At 17.1% G+C, this 20,821-nt stretch overlaps 3 protein-coding genes and 1 pseudogene across 4 annotated transcripts; all 4 read left to right on the plus strand.

The window, feature by feature from the left end:
• Positions 1–11,571: 11,571 nt before the first annotated feature.
• PADL01_0016200 (Plasmodium exported protein (PHISTa), unknown function) lies at positions 11,572–12,772 on the plus strand (the record flags this gene model as incomplete). The annotated part of the gene is made up of 2 exons (XM_028680405.1): positions 11,572–11,709; positions 11,828–12,772. The coding sequence occupies 2 exons, from the start codon at positions 11,572–11,574 to the stop codon at positions 12,770–12,772; spliced, it is 1,083 nt and encodes a 360-aa protein (XP_028541183.1).
• Positions 12,773–14,454: 1,682 nt separating this feature from the next.
• On the plus strand, positions 14,455–15,022 carry PADL01_0016300 (Plasmodium exported protein, unknown function; the record flags this gene model as incomplete). The annotated part of the gene is made up of 2 exons (XM_028680406.1): positions 14,455–14,605; positions 14,712–15,022. The coding sequence occupies 2 exons, from the start codon at positions 14,455–14,457 to the stop codon at positions 15,020–15,022; spliced, it is 462 nt and encodes a 153-aa protein (XP_028541184.1).
• A 3,412-nt stretch (positions 15,023–18,434) lies between these two features.
• On the plus strand, positions 18,435–19,468 carry PADL01_0016400 (ring-infected erythrocyte surface antigen, putative; the record flags this gene model as incomplete). Its single annotated transcript, XM_028680407.1, has 3 exons — positions 18,435–18,626; positions 18,733–19,227; positions 19,328–19,468. The coding sequence occupies 3 exons, from the start codon at positions 18,435–18,437 to the stop codon at positions 19,466–19,468; spliced, it is 828 nt and encodes a 275-aa protein (XP_028541185.1).
• A 41-nt stretch (positions 19,469–19,509) lies between these two features.
• PADL01_0016500 lies at positions 19,510–20,821 on the plus strand (annotated as a pseudogene). Its single transcript has 2 exons — positions 19,510–20,032; positions 20,100–20,821. Coding segments are annotated over exons 1-2 (1,245 nt in total).

The raw sequence follows: 20,821 nt of genomic DNA on the forward strand, positions 1-20,821 counted from the left end.
ATATGCATATTTTTTCTTTTTGCCTTTATTTTCACAATACCTAACTATATGTGAATAAAATATATATATATATATATATATATATATATATATATAATTATATATTATGAAAAAAAAAAAAAAAAAAACTATTCTTTATTACATAAAAGAAATTTTATATAGAGAGAAAAAAAAATGGTAAAATACGAAATATAGAATTATATATATATAATATAAAATACAGTAATTCTTTTTTTTTTATTTTATTTTATTTCTATTTATTTTTTGCAAGGCTTTAATATTTTTTTACAAGAAAAAAATATTATGATCGAAAAAATATTAATAATTAAAATAAAAATTTATATATAAAAGATTATAAACATATTTATTATATATTGTATAAAAGTGTATTTATTAATTGCATAATGTTATTATAGGTATATTTTAATATATTATTATATCATATTTTATAACATAAGTCTCTATCCTCTTAATTTATTATCTTATATATTTTTTGTATGTTACTGACGTAGGTGTGGTATACATATTCTCATAAACTACTATAAAATAATTCTAATTTGTTTAAACACTTTTTATTTATATTATATAACTAATAAAAATAGAATAAATCTATAAAAATTAAAATATAAAAACCATATGATAATTTATAGGAATTTACATAAAAAAAATTATGTTATATTATATATTTATGTCTAACATGAAAAATATTATATATTATAAATTAAATAAGAAAAAAAAAATTAATAGAAAATTTTAAACATATATTTAATATAAATATATTTCATGAAATATATATAATATATTAAAAATAAGTATATTTATTGTAAAATATAAACATATATTATATACATATAATACAACATACATTATAATGTATTATATATAAAGGTATATGTATTCTATATTATAGGTATAATTAATAAAATTGATATATATAAAATGGTTAATAAAATATATATATTTTTTTTAATTTTTTTTCATCCTGTATTTTTTTTTATTGTAATATAATTTTTTTTTTTTTTTTTTGAAATATGTTTATAAAAAAAGTATATGATATATATTATATTAATAGAAGACAATACAAATATTATAATATTTACATATATATATCATTAATATTGTTATTTTTTAATTATATAAAATAGATTATATCATATTTTGACTTGATAAAATTAATGTTTATATAAATACAAATATATATTATATATATAAATAGAAATATATAGGAAAAAAAATATAAACAGTTCTTAATTTATTTTACTATATAATATATATATTTTTTGTATATATATATATATATATATATATATTCATAAATTTCCTATATTTTGCTTGCATTTCACAAACAGTATGAATAAGTAATAAAATTATAACATTTAACTTTTTAATAATTAAACATACTTGGATCATATTATTTATATTTAATAATTTATAAATATAATTTATATGCTTTCTTTTGAAGATTTAATTATATTATTTAAAATATTATTTCATATTTTATTTGTTTTTTTAATTATTCTCTTTAATTTGAAGTATCTATAATTATAAAAATATAGAGTATTTTTTTTTATTACGCATTTAAAGAAATTAATAATTTTTTAATAAAAAAAATATATCAACAATTGATATTATATTGAATTAATATGCATATATTTATATGTGATTTTTGATTTGTAAATTTATGTTTTTTTCATTTAATATTTAAAATGGATGAAAAAAAAAAAAAAAATAGTATCTATATATTTATTTTCCTTCCGTATATATGTATGTATATATATGTATGAATATAAAATATATAAGGAATAAAAAATATATTAGAAAACACTTTTGGTATTTTATTGTATAATGTATTGATAAAAATAAGAAAAAACTTTCTACATATATAGCTTTGAATTCTTTGAATAATTGTACTTTTTTTGTTAAAATGGATTTTTACTTTTTGCTAAATATACCGTTAATAAAAATTCCTTGCATTTTTTTTTTAATGCTTACATATAGGTGTACAATATATTATTCTATATATTTTTAATTTATTTTATTTTTTTTTTTTTTTTGGTGAAATATATTTATATGTTGAAAATATGAGAAATATAAAAACAATTAAATAGGATTGAAAAAAAAAAAAAAAAAAAAAATACATAGAATAATATTATTCAAAATTATGAGTTGTTAAAAAAATATATTTAATAAACAGTATTTCTCGTAATTTTAATTATTTAAAATTACTTGGAATTTCTTAAAAAAATTATAATTACATATGTACTACAATAATATTATTGTAAAAAAAATGTGAAAAGTATAATAATCTTATAAATAAATAACGAAAAAATAAGAAATTACAATAAGATTTTTATAAAATGATTATTTTTTTATGTGTGTATTTAATATTATTTATAATATTTTTTTTTATAAATCTATTGATGTATGTTTAATATTATTAATATATAAAAAGAATTTATTGAAATAATATTTATCATGATATATATATATATATATATATATTAAAATACATATGAATATTATAATATTCTTTTATTTTATTCTTTAATAAAATATGAAAATTTATGTATTATTAAGAATATGTTGTATATGTAATGTTTACCTTTTAAAATATTATTTAAATATATAATAGCATCCTTGTTATTAAATGAATATACACATATATATATATATATATATATATATATATATATAATATAAAGTTTGTGGTTTTAATATTAATTAAAAAAATTATATGTTAAATTTATATTTTATTTCCTTTAAACGTAAATTTTATCTGAAATAGGAACAAAATAATTATGCTAATAGTTATTAAAAAATATATAAAAAAAAAAAAGAAAAGGAAAAATTTATATTTTTTTATAAAAAACTTTATATATTTTTATATTTATAAAATATTTTAAACTCCTAAGATTATTTATGTTATAAATTAATTGAATGTGTAAATGATTAAAAAAATTTATTTATGAAAATAAATCAAAATATATACAAGCGAGAATTATATAACCAAAATAATTTTGTTCAAATTCATTCTCTTCTTGTTGCTAAATATTATATGACTAAAATATAGAATTATTATGTCATTTTGATCTTATGGGAATACATTTAAAGGTTTATATTCTCAAGAATATATCTATAAAAAAAAGAGAAAAAAAATAATATGCATATTATTTATTTATATTTCAATATATATTATATTTTTTCATAAATTATTTCTATTTCCTTATAATGTAATAACAAAGAAATTCTGTATATGTATAAACTATGTTATATTTTGAAATAAATAAATAAATAAATATATATATATATATATATATATATATATATATATATATATTCTTATTTGTATATAATATTGTTTTTATTTTTCATTATAATCATTATTTTATTTTATTATTATATTTTCTGTGAAAAATATAAACCCTCTTATAACATTTTCAAATAAAATTTTTTGGTATACCAAATAAGAAAAACCAATATAAAGTTAACTACTGAATATATAAAAGATAGAACAAAAAAAATAAGATGTTATGGAATATAATATATATATATATATAATATATATATTTATATATTTTTTTATTTATTTTTTTTAATAATTAAAAAAAATTAGTTCTACTTTGTATTTTCATATTTTGTTTATCTTTATTTCTTCATTTTTATAATTATAATATTTTTGTCTAAATTATATTTTTATATTTGGTTGTTGAAATTATTTTTTATTTCAAATATAATCATTTGTACTTTGTCTATTATTTATATTATTTTCTATTTATTTTTATTAAAATATATTTTTAATTTTTTTCAATAATAATTAATAAGGAAAGTATATAACGTATGTGTAAATCTGTTGATTTATTGTTATATATGTATATAATAAAATAATATTGTTTATTTAAAAGAGTGTGAAATTAATCTTTATATTCAATTTGAAAAAAAATTATGAGATCATTAAAATGTTTTTGAATACAAACATATATATATATATATATATATATATATATATATATATATATATATAATTAATATACTCTATGAATATATATATATATATATATATTTTTGCAATGTATATAGGAATGATGAAAATATTATTTTAGATTCAAATTTTGTTTCATTTGTTTGAGACATTTATCTGAATAATATATTGGTATATATATAGGGCACTCAGAAATAATTATCATCAAACCAATGGAGTATATAGAAAATATTATTCAGGAAACATTAAACATGATATATGCTATGATACATTAAAAGAAGATTCTAATGATTCTGACGAAGGATCCGTAAACGAATCAGGAGATGAATCAGAAAAAGAACCTCATAATGAATTTGAAGCCGAATTAAATTATTAATCAATTAAAAAAGATGTCAAACAAAAAAAAAACAAAGAGATTATGAAAAACAGAGAAAAAAAAAGTTTTAAGACAACGAATAGATGAGAGTATTATAAAAACATTAAATAATATTGATGCAATTAAAGATAATGTTAATTATTTAAATAATATATTTAAGTGACCATGAAAAAATTTTAATTATAATGATCTGGCACAACAATTAAATGAATATAAAAAATATTACTTATTAAGGAATTAAAAGAAAATATACAACGTAATTTTGTAGTTAATGTATGGATTAAAACATTGGTTGTATGTAAATTAGGAGATGATATAATAAGTATTTAAAAAAATTATGAAGAATGGTGTTTGTCTAAATACAAAAAGATTATATTAACACACTGTGGTGGGACACCTAAAGAAAAACATTCTGAAGGATGATGGGAAAAACGGTTATATGATATTGGAGTGAAATTGTTATATGTATCATATGAATATAATAATATGTTTTATGCAATAAATAATAAAAAAGTAAAACTTTTTAAAATAAAAATATACTTATTTTCATGTTTAGATAAATTTGACAATTTTAAAAGACCAATTATATAAACAATATAAAAATTAACTATATAATAATATTATGAAATACATGAAAAGATATATTCTATATAATAAGTTATATATATATATATATATATATATATATAATAATATTTTGCTCATAATATCATTTATATAGTAATATAACAAAAACTATGAAAAACTAAATTCATTCATTTTCATAAATATATATATATATATATATATATATATATATATACGGTTATGAAATAACAGATCTATATGATTTTAAAAATACATTTTCTTGACATATTATTCATGATATATAGATTGTTGTTTTTATATATATGCATATCTTGCAAATATATAATAATATATTAATGAGAAAAAAAAAAAAAAAATAAAAATAGTAATAATATATTATTATATATTTTTTTTTTTTTTTTTTTTTCCTTTTAAATATATATATATATATATATATATATTCTTATGTTTAATGAGATTTAAATATTTAACATATGTTTAAAAAGGAAAATTTAAAATTTAAATGATTAGTAATAAAAATATTAAAGCTAAAAATTAATGTTGTACTTTTATGTCCATATTGTATAAGATATATATAATTTTTGTTACAATTTTTATATATTATTATTATAAGTTCTTAGAAAATACTTCTTCCTATAAAAAAATACTATAAAAAGAACAATAATAAAAATAAAACACAATTAAAAAGAAAAAAAAAAAAAATACAGACAATAAAAAAATCGCTATGCTATAAATCATAAAATGTGAATTAATAAACTTATACGTTTATTAATAAAATTGTAAGTTATTTTTATGTATAGATAATAAATGAAAAATACAGAAACAATAATATTAAAAGTAAATAAACGAATAATGATATGTTTTAAATAATTCATTATTCTATATTTATGAGGAAGATTAAAAGAAAAAAAAATTTATATGTATTTTGATATTTCTATGCTTATGTTTTTATTTTTATAATATTTTTAATCTTCGATTAAATGCATTTAGTGTAAGTAATGCTTGGTGGTATTATGGTGTGCGGCATCGTGGTGAGCAGCATCGTGGTGAGCAGCATCGTGGTGAGCAGCATCGTGGTGAGCAGCATCGTGGTGAGCGGCATCGTGGTGAGCGGCATCGTGGTGAGCGGCATCATGGTGTGCGGCATCGTGGTGTGCGGCATCATGGTGAGCGGCATCGTGGTGTGAATCGTCAAAATTATGTACACCGTTTGCATGATGGAAATGATGTAAATCATGTGAATCGTGTTCATCATGGTTAAAATGATGTCCATGATGGGTAGCACCTACATGGTGAGCATGATGGGCAGCACCAGCATGATGAGCATGATGGGCAGCACCAGCATGATGAGCATGATGGGCAGCACCTGCATGATGAGCATGATGGGCAGCACCTGCATGAGTGAGCATGATGGGCAGCACCTACATGGTGGATGAGCACTGCATGGGAGCAGAGCAGCACCTGCATGGTGAGCATGATGGGCAGCACCTGCATGGTGAGCATGATGGGCAGCACCTGCATGGTGAGCATGATGGGCATCACCTGCATGATGAGCATGATGGGCAGCACCTACATGGTGAGCATGATGGGCATCACCTGCATGATGAGCATGATGGGCAGCACCTACATGGTGAGCATGATGGGCAGCACCTGCGTGATGCGAGTCATGTTCGTGAACGTTATGATTATTATCATCTACATGTGCTTGAGTTTCTTGTAACAATCTCTTATTTGAATTAAATCCTTTTGCATTTTTGCTATACGAATTATTATTTAATTCGGAGTTATTCTATAAGAATAAAAAAGAAATTAAAAATGAAAGATTTTACATACACACATATATATAATATTATTATATGTATTTTTATAATTAATTCATATATTTATTTATATTTGCAATTAAAATCCTTACGTTATCTAACAATAGTACGGAAGCAAAGACGGCAGCGGATAATACTTTATTTTTTGAGAAGGAAACCATTTTTATTAAATAACTGTATAAATACAGAAAAAAAATAAAAAAAAAAATATATAAATATAATAATATAATATATGATATCTATAAAATATGGAATACTAATTTTTGAGCATATACAAAATGAAAAAAAAAAAACATCTATATATATTATAATTGTTTAATTGTTTTTTTACTTTTAATTATAAAGGAAGGGAATTATTTATAATTATTTAATTTTCTTTAAAAAAAAAAAAAATTGAAGTATTAAAAATGGAGAAACTTAAAAGCAAAGTTGATGAAAAATTTATAAATGTTTTAAAAAAAATAAAAATATGTGATATATAACTAAAACAAAATTAATTAATTTTATAATAAAATGAGTTCTAAATTTAATTATATTTTTTTAAAATAAGATTCTTTTTTTTAATTTTAATTTATAATTTATTTTTTATGTGGCTTAATATTTTTTTAAAAAATATTAAAAAATACAGAAGTATGATAAATTTATTTTTAGAGAATAATAAATTTTATTATATTTAAAAAAATTAAATTTTGAAAAATGATAAAAATTTTAATTTTTTTATAATAAATAAAAAATATAATAAAAAAGACTTTAATTTTACTTTTTTTCTTTTTGTATACATATTAGAAATTATCAATTTATATATTATTTCTATATTTTTTAAGGTTAAAAATGTTATTTTTTACATATTATTATGAATAGAACAGTATATTCATCTATCTTATGTATCTTTTGTATTTTCTTAAAAATTTTTAAAAATAATATATTTCCAGATATAAAAGGTTTAAAAATGATATAAGAACTAAATAAAAAAAATAATTTGCATTTAAAAATTTTATTAAAGAATAAAAAAATATAAAAATCTAAAATTATTTTATATATTATTGGAAGCTAATTTTGTATGTATTCAATTTTATATTTAAAATATATACATATTATATATATATATATATATATATATATATATATATATATATATATGTATTATGTATGTATAATATGTAAGGTATTTTTTTCCATAAAATAAAAAAAATAATTTCTAAATAAAATATACAAATTTTGTATATATACTACATTATATATATATTAAAAGAATATATTCTACATAATACATAAATATACATTATATGTGTATATAAATGGTAGATAAAAATGTTTTGCATATTTTGTATATTATTAATTATTTTTTTTATCATCTAATTATTATATATTTATTATACATATTATTATACTCCAAAAAAAAAAAAAAAAAAGGAATATAAAGTAAAATTATTATAATTATGCATATATTGATATTTATATAAACATATAAAAAATTAAAATAAAATTATTGGAATATAAATAAATGGTATATTTTGAATATAAAATAAAATAATTTAAAAATTTAAAATGATATGTAAATAATATTTATTATCATCTAAATGTTTTAAAAACGTAAGGAGAATAATTAGAAATATATTTTAATTGGTATAAAATAAATAAATAAATAAATAAAGAAGTTGAACACATATTATTAAACAAATAATTACAATATAATATGTCCATATATTTTTAACATAGAATAATAATTCTCTTAATATTTTAAGTGAATAACATATATTATGATAAATTAAATATAACAAATTATTAAAATATAAAATATATAAAAATATTGTATCTTAACAATTATGATAATTTTTTTAGTATACTACGTAAATAAGGGGAAAAAAAAAAAAAAAAAAAAAAATTTAAGGTATTATTAATATAATTATTCAAATTATATATAAATAATTTATGAAAAAGTAACATAAGAAATATAATTTTTTTTATCAGAATTTTTTATTTATATGTGTATTAATATTAAAAATATATATTATATATATAATATATATATATATATATATATATTAATATAATATTATTTTAATTCATAAGTAAATATAGCACCACAGGGGAAAATGCTTTTATTGCACATATTATGTGTTCCATATATTTTGCAAAAAAAATAATGTGTTTTTAAAATATGTTTAATAGGAAAATAATATAATGACATATTGTATTAATAGTAAATGTTATTGCTAATTTTTTATTTGTTTATATTTATTTTATTTTTTTAAAACATTAATTTAAAAATATGCTTGTAAGATACAAAAAGGGAAACAATAATATTTTTATAAGTTATTTCATAAATAACCAAATATATTATTTAAAAAAAAAAAAATAATATATGATATGTGTATTATGGAATTTATTTCAATTTTTTAATATTTTTGGTAAATATGAATATATATGAAATTATGTATTTTTATAAATAAAAAAATTAACTTATATTTATATAATTTTTTTATATTACACAACAATTATAAATGAAAAAAATTATTAAACTATTAATAATGGCTAATTATATATTATAATTTATAAAAAGATGAAAAGGGTTTTATTATAAACATTTAATTTGTTTTATTATCATAATATATAAGATATCATAACGTTGTATTATATTATATTATAAATTAATATATTTATATATACTCAAAATATATAATTAAAAAAAATATATATATTATAATTTAATATTTGTACCAAATCACATTTTTAATACATAATAATGAATATTTGTAATTAAGCAAAAATAATAAAATAGATTATATTGGAACAATAAAGAATATAATATATGTTATATGTATTATAAATTAATTTATATTTTGCACATTATTTAATTACATTTTATATTACTATATAAATATAGTAAATTTTATAAATAATACGACATCAAAAGAAAAAAAAAAGTGAATAAAATACGCACAAAAAATGATCTTTTTTTATTTTTATTATATCATTTGGTTGATATATTACTATATATATATAAAAATACTAAAATAGAATAGTATATATATTTATATCATTATATTTATAATATGGTAATGTTTTATACATATATATATTTCCAAATAAAAATATTTTAATTATTATTATAATTTCTAAAATACAGTTAAAAAAAGAAAACAATAAGAAAAAGAAAAAATATATATACATATAGTTTATAATATATATAAATAACTTATGTAAATAAAAATGTTTAAGCAAAAATATAAATAAAAGAACAGATCCTATAAAATATATTATACCATATTACAATATATATATATATATATATATATATGTATGTGAAAATAAAGTAAAAATTAAATAAATAATATAGGGAATGAAAACGAAATATCAAATGTATGTTGATTTATTTTTATAGAAATATACAAAATGATTAATATTTATTATTAATTATATTTATTTTATAAAAGATTTGTATTAAAAATTTTAATATATAAGATGTTGTAATTATTTGATAATAGTATGATTATTCATTTTGTATTTATGAGAAATTAGTTCATTTCATGCCTACAGGTTTAATTATATACTATATAGGAAAATAAAATTTATAATATTATATACATATAGATATATGTATATAATAATATTTGATTCATACTATATTTATATTAAAGTATGTTGTAGTAAGTGAATTGAAATATATTTTATTTTATTATTCTTGAATGTTCCATTTTTATTTTCTGTGAATCCCTATTATAGGTTTCTATAAAAAATTATATGTAATATACACTATGGAATATGATGATAACTTTTAGAAAATATATATATTTTGTATAAGAAATAAATAAATGTTTAAGGTATAATATTTTATTAAAAATTAAATTTATTTATTATATTTTATTTTTTCTTATTAAATAGATTTAATTTTATAATATTTATGTTAAAATACATATTTAGATTGATAATATATTAGAACAAAAAAAAAAAAAAAAAATCATATATATGACTTTATTTTGGTAAAAAACATTATCTCTCTGATTATCATTTATTTTAAAAATATAATATCCATTTGTCTCTCTTTCTCTCTCTCTCTGTATATATATATATATAAACTGTACTATTTTATGTTAAAAGAAAAATATGTAAGCGTAAAACAAATATTAAAAAACAAAAATAAATAATAAATTGATATATTCAATAATAATATTAATGATTTAATAAAATTCTTAATTTATATAGTAAAAAATGAAGATGAATAGATTAATTAACCTCTTCAGATTAAAAAAGGTTAATATAAGATTTGATTGAAATATATGAGTATTTAAAAAATATTAAATATATATATATATATATATATATATATATATATAATAAGATATATTAGAAAAATAAGCATACACATATCATTTTTGATGTTTGTCACATATCATATATAAATAAATAATTTTGTATTATAATGTACATTTGGAGAATATTTTTATAAAAAAAAAAAAAAAAAAAGAAAACGCATACATATTTTAATTCATAATAATTATTAAATGATTATTTTATGAATTATGGATAATATTCTTGAATTTATGATTTGGACTTTTGTTTAGATATATGTGGAAAAAAAAAAACAATTCTATATATTTTATTCAAATAACTATTTTATTCTTTTAATTATTTCATATATTTCATTAAATTATAAATAAAAATGTAGAAATATAATATATACAATATATTATAGCTTATTTATAAATTCATATATTTTTGGTTTTTTAATATATAAAAATATTTTTATTTTTGTATTAATCTGTTTTTTTTATATATTAAAGAAAATATATAATAAAACTATCAATATGACGAACAAAAAGAATTGTACTATTTTTACATTATATAGTCCTTATAAGAAACGGAAGAGAAAATTATATTATATGTCATTTAAATTTGTTTATTTAAGTTTATATATCGTTGTATTTTATTATGTATTTCTAAATGTAAGTTGATTATATAAAAGTATAAGAATTTTTATTATTTATTTGTTTTTATAAATTAATGTTACTATAAAATATGTATTATATAATATGTATATATATTTTTTTTTTTTTAATGTAGAATTCCTTAGAAAATAGCAGTTTAGAAATAGCTAAAAATTGTAATGTATATATACGCAATTTAGTTGAGGCAGAAAGAAATTTTAAAGGTTCAAAAAGGAAACAAAATTCAAAACTTAAAAAAGAAGATATGAGTAAAACAAAATCCAGTGAAAATAATAATAAATGTGATGAACAAAAGATAGAGGAAAATAAACATAGTACTAATAATGATAATGAGAATAATCATGTGGAAAATAAAAGTAATATTTCAATAAGTAATATAAATTATAATGATATTTCAAAAAGGTTGTCAGAAAAGGAATTATTTGAAGTACTAAATTCATTTGAAGAATGTCCATCAAATGACGATCTTAGATATATCTGGTCTCACACAATGGGTGTTGCAAAAGAAGTTTTGGATCATGTATTCAAAGAGTCAAAGGCATCAATACAAAAATATTTAGATAATGATATTCTCAAAAGTACTGATGCATATGGTTTTAAATTCTTTGTATATGATGAAATGTGGAAGGAATATATTTACAGATTTTCTAAAGAAGTAGCAATTGAAGAAGTAGAATACACTAATAAGTTTTTTAGTTTAATTAAAGATAAACATACATATGATGATATATTAAAATTTATTTATTCATTCTTAGAAAATTTTAAGACTGTAATAAATGAATTACTCAAAAGTACTGATGCATATGGTTTTAAATTCTTTGTATATGATGAAATGTGGAAGGAATATATTTACAGATTTTCTAAAGAAGTAGCAATTGAAGAAGTAGAATACACTAATAAGTTTTTTAGTTTAATTAAAGATAAACATACATATGATGATATATTAAAATTTATTTATTCATTCTTAGAAAATTTTAAGACTGTAATAAATGAATTAAATAAAAAACATCATAAGGAGCTCTTAGAAACTGTTGCCAAACACGTGAATAAGAAAAGATAATTTTTATAAAAATTAAAAGAAATATATTTTTAATTATAGTATGTATAAAATATTAATTGTAAGTGTTTTCAAAATCTATTAAAATTATTAAATGTAATTATTTATAATAAATTTATACAAATCTATTTTTTTTTTTAGCAGAATAAACAAACATGGAGAGATATATTTTATTGTATTCGGATATGTGTGCTGGAATAAAATTTATTAAATATATATATTTTATTTTTAAGAAATAATTATTATATTAATCATATAAATTAACGTATATATAATTTTTTTAAACAAATATTAGAAATATGAGTCTTCTTATATATATATATATATACTTATTTGTTTAGTTTTTTTTTAATATTATAATAATTACAATATAGTTATTATAAAGTGTTTTCTAATAATACCGTATATATAATATTTTGTGTAATTAAGAAATTTATTAACATTTGTATATAAAAGAATAATCATTTTATTGCGCTAAGAAATAAATAAGAAAGAAATATGGAAATATTATGTTTTAAACACTTTAGATTATATATATATATATATATGAATATATGTACTGTTTAGTAATGTTAATACAACAAACATTAAATAATATTAAAATAAAATGAACCATATTGTTTAAATTTAATTATATATATATTTTTTTATTTTATCTAAAACCATGAAATTAAGTTCTCATGGTAATTGATATCCTTTTTTCTAATTTGTTTATCGTTGGTTTTACAATTTTTTTGACATCCTAAGTGTTCTAAAATAACATTATAGTATATATGCAATTCCCAGGTATAAAACACAGTATATATATAACGTCGTATATATAATATATATTTTTAAATGTTCCACATTATATATTTATATATTGTGAAGTAATATAGTTTGTAAAAATAGGATTATATATATAATATATAAAATATTATATGTAATAAAAAAAAAAAAATTAATTTACATAATATAATAAGTTATACAATTTATAATGAAGGAGAGAAATGGTTAATATATATATATATATGTATATATATAATATTAAATGTTGTTGCCCAAAGCAAAACAAAGGAAAACCATTATAAATTTCATATGAATATAAAAAAGAAAATATTCTATTAAGTAAAATAAAGGTAGGTATATTATAAAATACATAATATAAATTGAATCTCACACACAATAAATCACTACATATATATAAAAAAATTAATATTAAAGTTACAAAAAAATACAAATATAACCTTCTTATAAATAAAATTCACTGAAATAAATTTTATTCTTCTTAAATATAACGTAATTGAATAAAACTAAAACATAAATAAGAATGGAAACTAAAGGATTATTAATTATATATGTTTTACTATGATATAAATATGTAAGTAAAACATATATAATTATTTATAATTGTCAATAAATATACAATATAAATATTATATGGACATTGGTTTTTCATTTTATGTATAAGATTTATATGTAAAAATATTTGTATAAAATGTAGTATGATAGGTCATATCCATTATTGTCTGTATTAATATAATTTTTTTTTTTTTTTTTTTTTTTTTTTTTTAGAATAAAATATTTTCTATTCATTTAAATATTATACAATTGCAATATTATGTAAATACATTTCTAAAGGATAATTTATTTATATGTAAAATTCATTTTACTAACTATAAAATTTTATATTAATATAAATATTAATGATGAAATTTTTTAATAATTTTACATGCTTTTTATCCGAGGCCATATATTCTCAGGAAAAAAATCTAGGACTATATCAGATGAGTACAACTGATGAAGAAGATATAAATTCTGAAAGCAAAAATTTTTTGATGTCCTCTGTTACAAGGCGTTTCTTAGTCTTCCTTTCCATAATATATGTTTTGTTTCATGTAAAATAAATTGAAAATTTATAATACTATACAAATACATTTTATAACATATATATATAAAAAAGAAAACTGTGAAAGTTGCAATACAGAAAAAAATGAAGTGCAAGAAGAACGTTTGAATAGTGAGACTGTCGAAGGATGTTCAACTGGTATGTGTCTATTACGAAAAAATGATAATAAAAAGGAAAACTGTGAAAGTTTTAAAAAAGAAAAAAATGAAGTGAAAGAAGTAAGTTTAAATAAATCATCTATAACAAATTCAACGAATGATTCAATAAAAGTACGAAAGAAAAAATCCAGTAATACGAAAAGAGAGAAAACAATAAAAAAGCTCATAATAAAAAAGACAAATGATAAATTAAGAAGGGCACAATAAATAATATGTGTTTTATAATAATACCTATACTTATTGCTTTTAAGGAGTTTGATAATATATATGTAAAAGATTTATTTGTTAATTATAATGTATATATAAATAAGTATTACTTTTAATAAATTAACTAATTATTTTTATATTATTATTATTATTATTATTATTATATATATATATATATATATATATATATATATATATATATATATATATATATTACAGGTTAAAGGAAAAATTATAAAACTTGCTAAAACTACAAAATATTTTATTTTAATATATAAATGCTAAAGAAAATAAATATTTCTTTTATTTAGATATAATATATTAAAATAAATAATGATTTGAATTTATATAAATAAATATATAATGTATATATTTCAATACATTATAAAAGATTTATTGTTGCTAATATAGACAAAATTAAAAATAGAAAAATAATAAGATACAATTATTGATTAAAAAAATATTTGATTTTCCATGTACAGTATAATATATATATATATATATATATTTCATTTTATTTTGGTTCATTGTACATTTATTAAATTTAAGTATGTTCCTATTTTAAGGTATTATATATTTTTCTCTTAAAAAAATTTATTTTTTTAAATATTTTTAAATTATTGTAACATATATTATGTGAAAAATATTCAGTAGGAACGTAAAATTACATATTCTAAAAATAATAAGATAATTTAGGATTTTAATGTTCTAAATATATATATATATATTGTGGAACAAAAAAAAAAAAAAAAAAACTAAAGATTTCTTAAATACATATGTATAAAATGGGAATATTAATGTATGTTTTATTCTCTTGAAATATATATCCTAGGAATTTTATTAATGATAAAAAGACACATAAAATTACATCGTATAAATATTATTCCAAAAGAAAAAAAAAAAATAATAAATAAGAAAATTTCAATAATTGCAAAGTCTGATACATATTATAAAATGTAAATTAAATTTCTTAAAGGAATATCAAAAAAAAAAATTTAAAAGTAAATGTATAGTATAAAGGATGGAAATTTTATATATTAATAAGAATGTTCATATTTTGTAATATATATTTTAAGAAATTATATAATGTATTAAATAATATATATAAATATATATATATATATATATTAATGATATATAAGAATTTTGTATTGAAATTATGAGAAGTCAATTAAATCAGAGATTATCTATCTATACTTATACATATATATGTGTATGTTATTTAATTTCAGTTTTTTTAAATTATACCTAGGTAAATATTAATAAATTTAAAATAAATTCTATATATAAATAAATTATTATAAAGAAAACAATAGAAATAAAGACAACATATATAATAATATATATATGTAGTTTAAATTTTATGTGATAAAATAATTTCATGAAAAAAAAATAGATAAAAGTACCAATTTTAATGAAAATATAATATTTATTATATGTATTTAAATATACAAAAAGAAAATTTTAATGGTAAAATAAAATAAACCTACTTAAAATTATTGGAGAATAATAAAAAAAAAAAAATTCATATATATATATATATTATTAGTGAAAGAAAAAATTATTAATATTTTTATAAATTACAATTATAACTAATGTACAAAAAAAAAAAAAAAAAAAAAAAATTAATTTAATAAAATTCATCATTTTTTTATTATTCTATTTTAATTTTTGATTGATTTATTATTATTTTATTTTATTATTTTTTTTTTTTTTTGGGAGTAAAAATATATAATATACAAAAAAATATACAAAAAGAATGTTATCATAATATTATATAATATATATAATCATACAATTATATACATTTGAATAAGAAAAAGGAAAAGAGGAGAGGTTTTTAATATTATTTATAAATTTAAATTATTTATATATAAATATATTGATAATATAAAAAAGAAAAAAAAAAAAAAAGCAAATAAAATTAAACTGATCCTTTTTTAAAAATAAAAATTATCATATATATTATTCTTTCCATTTATAAATATCAAAAAAAATATATTTTAAATGTAACGTGATTATTTTTTGGAAACGCAGCAAAATTAAATATATTTATAAATTAAAATTCATTTTAAAATTTGTTTTTCATATTATTATCAGGTATAAAAATGTTGAAAGTGTAATTTTATAAAATATATTATGTTTTATATTATAATTTATTATATAATATATAATAATATTATATTAAAGTTTTTATATATGAACTTAATATATTGTTACTTTCAATAATTTTTTTTTTTCAAAAGAATATATATTTTTTATTAATATTTATAAAATAGGAAAAATTATTTTATATATATTTTCATTCGTGATTTTATTTATATATAATAAAATTTAGATTTATTCTAGAAAAGTAGTTTATTAAAAAATGAAATATGTAATTATAAAAAAAAATATATATTCATTTATAATAATTAATACTTTTAAAATTAATGAACCTTTTTAAATATATTTTTTAAAAATATGAATATAACATATAATTAATATATATATAATTATATATAATAAAATATATTATTATATGATTATTAATATAATATAAATATATAATATAAAAATATAAATAATAAAATAATAAATATATAATTATATTTTTCTACATTTTAAATATATGAGTTGCCTTTTTTTTGTTATTTATTTAATTAATATTATATATATTAATATAATTATTTTTTTTTCATTCAAAAAAAAAGCTATATTTTTATAATTATTTAAATTTGGTGTTCTCTATATATATTAAAAAAAAATACAAAATAACTAGTTTATTTTAATATAACTATAAATATATTATATATATATAGGGCGGTTCAAATATTGTACTTAATTTGACAACTATATAATTAGGTATTTGTTTTATGCATTTATTTTATAAAGGCATATAAAAAATAAATTATAATCTGTTCTTTATTCATTCATTTTGTTTTTCGGAGTTCAAATAAAACAACACTAAATAGAAAAAAAGAAAAATTATATCAATAAAGCTATATTATCTATTTTTTTTTTTTTTTTTTTTTTTATAAATTTGTATTTTTTTATAAAAAATTGAAAAAAAATTATTTTTATGTAGCGAAAAGAAAAATATATAATTATATAACTATTAATATTTATATAATGTTTCATAAAATTAAATTATATATATATATATATATATATATATATATATATATATATAATATATATGTATACATATTATATAGAATTATTATATGTATTTATATATTATATTTTAATATATTTTTTTTCTTTTAATATTAAACAATCAAATATATATGTATATATATATATGTAATATTATTTAGATATATAAAAAAAAAAAGAAAAAAAAAAAAAAAAATATATATATGTATTTTTTTTTTTTTTTTTATTATTATATATATGTGTGTGTTTAGAACAAACACTTATTCAAATAAATATGAAACCATATAGTTCATTTAGTTCTGTTTTTTCAAAGCAATATTTGGGTACACAAAGTGTAAAAGCAAAAAATCCCACAATATATTCTTTTGAAGAAGAAAAACAAAATGAAAATATAAGTTTGTTAAAAATTTTATGTTCTAAGCGTTTGGTTCTTCCAATACTTGGAATGCTATATATCATTTTAAATGTAAGTTTTTTTTTTTTTTTTTCTTTCTTTAAATAAATGTAAATATTATTTATGTTTAATTTGTATATATGTGGTTATTATATATATATATATTTTTTTTTTTTAGTGTAATATTGGATATAATGGAAGTTCATGTTCTGGCATAAAATGTACTGACAGATGCTCAAGAAATTTATATGGAGAACAATTACCATTAAACCCATATGCTGACACTGAAAACCCAATAGTTGTAAGTCAAGTATTTGGTTTACCCACGGAAAAATCAACTTTTACCTTTGAAGGTAATCCTGATATTGATCATACAAATATTTTGGGATTTAATGATAAGTTGATGACTGATGTAAATAGATATAAATTTAATAATAACTATGAATCCATTCCTCATACAAAGGAGTTCAATCCACTTATTGTAGATAAAACTCTTTTAGACTATAACCAAAGGGTTGATACCATAGGAAGTAATGGAGAAGATATTATAAAAGCAATGCAAACTTTATGGGATGAAATAATGGATATTAATAGAAAAAAATATGCATTTCTAAAAAAAAAATTAGAGAACACTTACAGTCAATACCAGTCTCAATATGATATGCCAAAAGAAGTATTAGAGAGCAAATGGGGAATGCTTAAAACTTATTAATCAAGGAGGAGATAACCTTGAAGAAAGATTGAACAAACAATTTCAAACCTGGTACAGACAGAAGTATTTAAATCTTGAAGAATATAGAAGATTGACTGTTTTGAACCAAATCGCTTGGAAAGCTTTATCCAACCAAATTCAATATTCTTGCAGAAAAATTATAAATAGTGACCTTTCTTCTTTTAAACATATAGTGAATTGAAAAGTTTAGAATGAGAGCAGCAAAGGCGGCAGAAGAAAGAAATGAGGAAAAGAGCAGAAAAGCAAAAAAAAAAAAAAAGAAGAAGAGGATGGTTATGTTGTGCGGGTGAAGATTACGAAAAAGTTGAACCACAAGAAGATTCAGCAGAAGAAGTTGGAGAACAACGAATAAATGAATATGGTGATATATTACCATCTTTAAAAGCTAGTATTAAAAATTCAGCAGTTAACTTTTATGATACCGTAAAGGATGGTGAATATTTGGATGATGATTCATCAGATGCTCTTTATACAGAGGAAGATTTGTTGTTTGATTTGGAAAAACAGAAATATGCTGATATGTTATCTGCATCTGAAGAAGAATCTGTTGATGAAAATGAGGAAGAAGGATCTGTTAATGAAAATGAGGAAGAAGAATCTGTTGATGAAAATGAGGAAGAAGAATCTGTTGATGAAAATGAGGAAGAAGAATCTGTTCATGTAAATGTAGAAGAACAAACTGTAGATGAAAGGGTAGAAGAACAAACTGTAGATGAAAGGGTAGAAGAACAAACTGTAGATGAAAGTCATGTACAAGGAAGAACAAACTGTAGATGAAAATGTAGAAGAACAAACTGTTGATGAAAGTGTAGAAGAACAAACTGTAGGTGAAAGTGTAGAAGAACAAACTGTAGGTGAAAGTGTAGAAGAACAAACTGTAGATGAAAGTCAAGTACAAGAAGAAATATCTACTATTCAAGAAAATATAGAAGCTGTTAGTGAAGTTCAACAAGATTCAGAAGTAGCTCCAACGATTGAAATACCCGATACATTATATTATGATGTATTAGGTGTTGGTGTTAATGCAGATATGAATGAAATTTCTGAAAGTTATTTTAAATTAGCAAAACAATATTATCCACCAAGATATTCAATTAATGAAGGAATGTTAAAATTTAAACAAATAAATGAAGCATATCAAGTATTGGGAGACATTGATAAAAGGAAAATGTATAATAAATTTGGATATGATGGAATAAAGGGAGTTAACTTCATTCACCCAACCATATATTATATGTTATCTAGCTTAGAAAAATTTGCTTATTATACAGGATCACCTAAAATTGTAACCCTTCTGAAATTCTTTCTTGAAAAGAAATTAACATTAGATGACATAGATACAAAATCTGAATTTATATCAAAAATAATGGAAGAATATCAAAAGGAGAGAGAACGTTTCATATCTGAAAATTTAATATCTAGATTGCAACCATATATAGATAGTAATAGTAATTGGGATATACAAATTAAGGATCAAATATATGGATTAATGGGTTCTCCATTTGATATAGCAATTATTGATTCTATAGGATGG

The sequence above is a fragment of the Plasmodium sp. gorilla clade G2 genome (assembly GCF_900097015.1).
Source record: "Plasmodium sp. gorilla clade G2 genome assembly, contig: PADLG01_00_21, whole genome shotgun sequence".
Lineage (NCBI taxonomy): Eukaryota > Apicomplexa > Aconoidasida > Haemosporida > Plasmodiidae > Plasmodium > Plasmodium adleri (nom. inval.).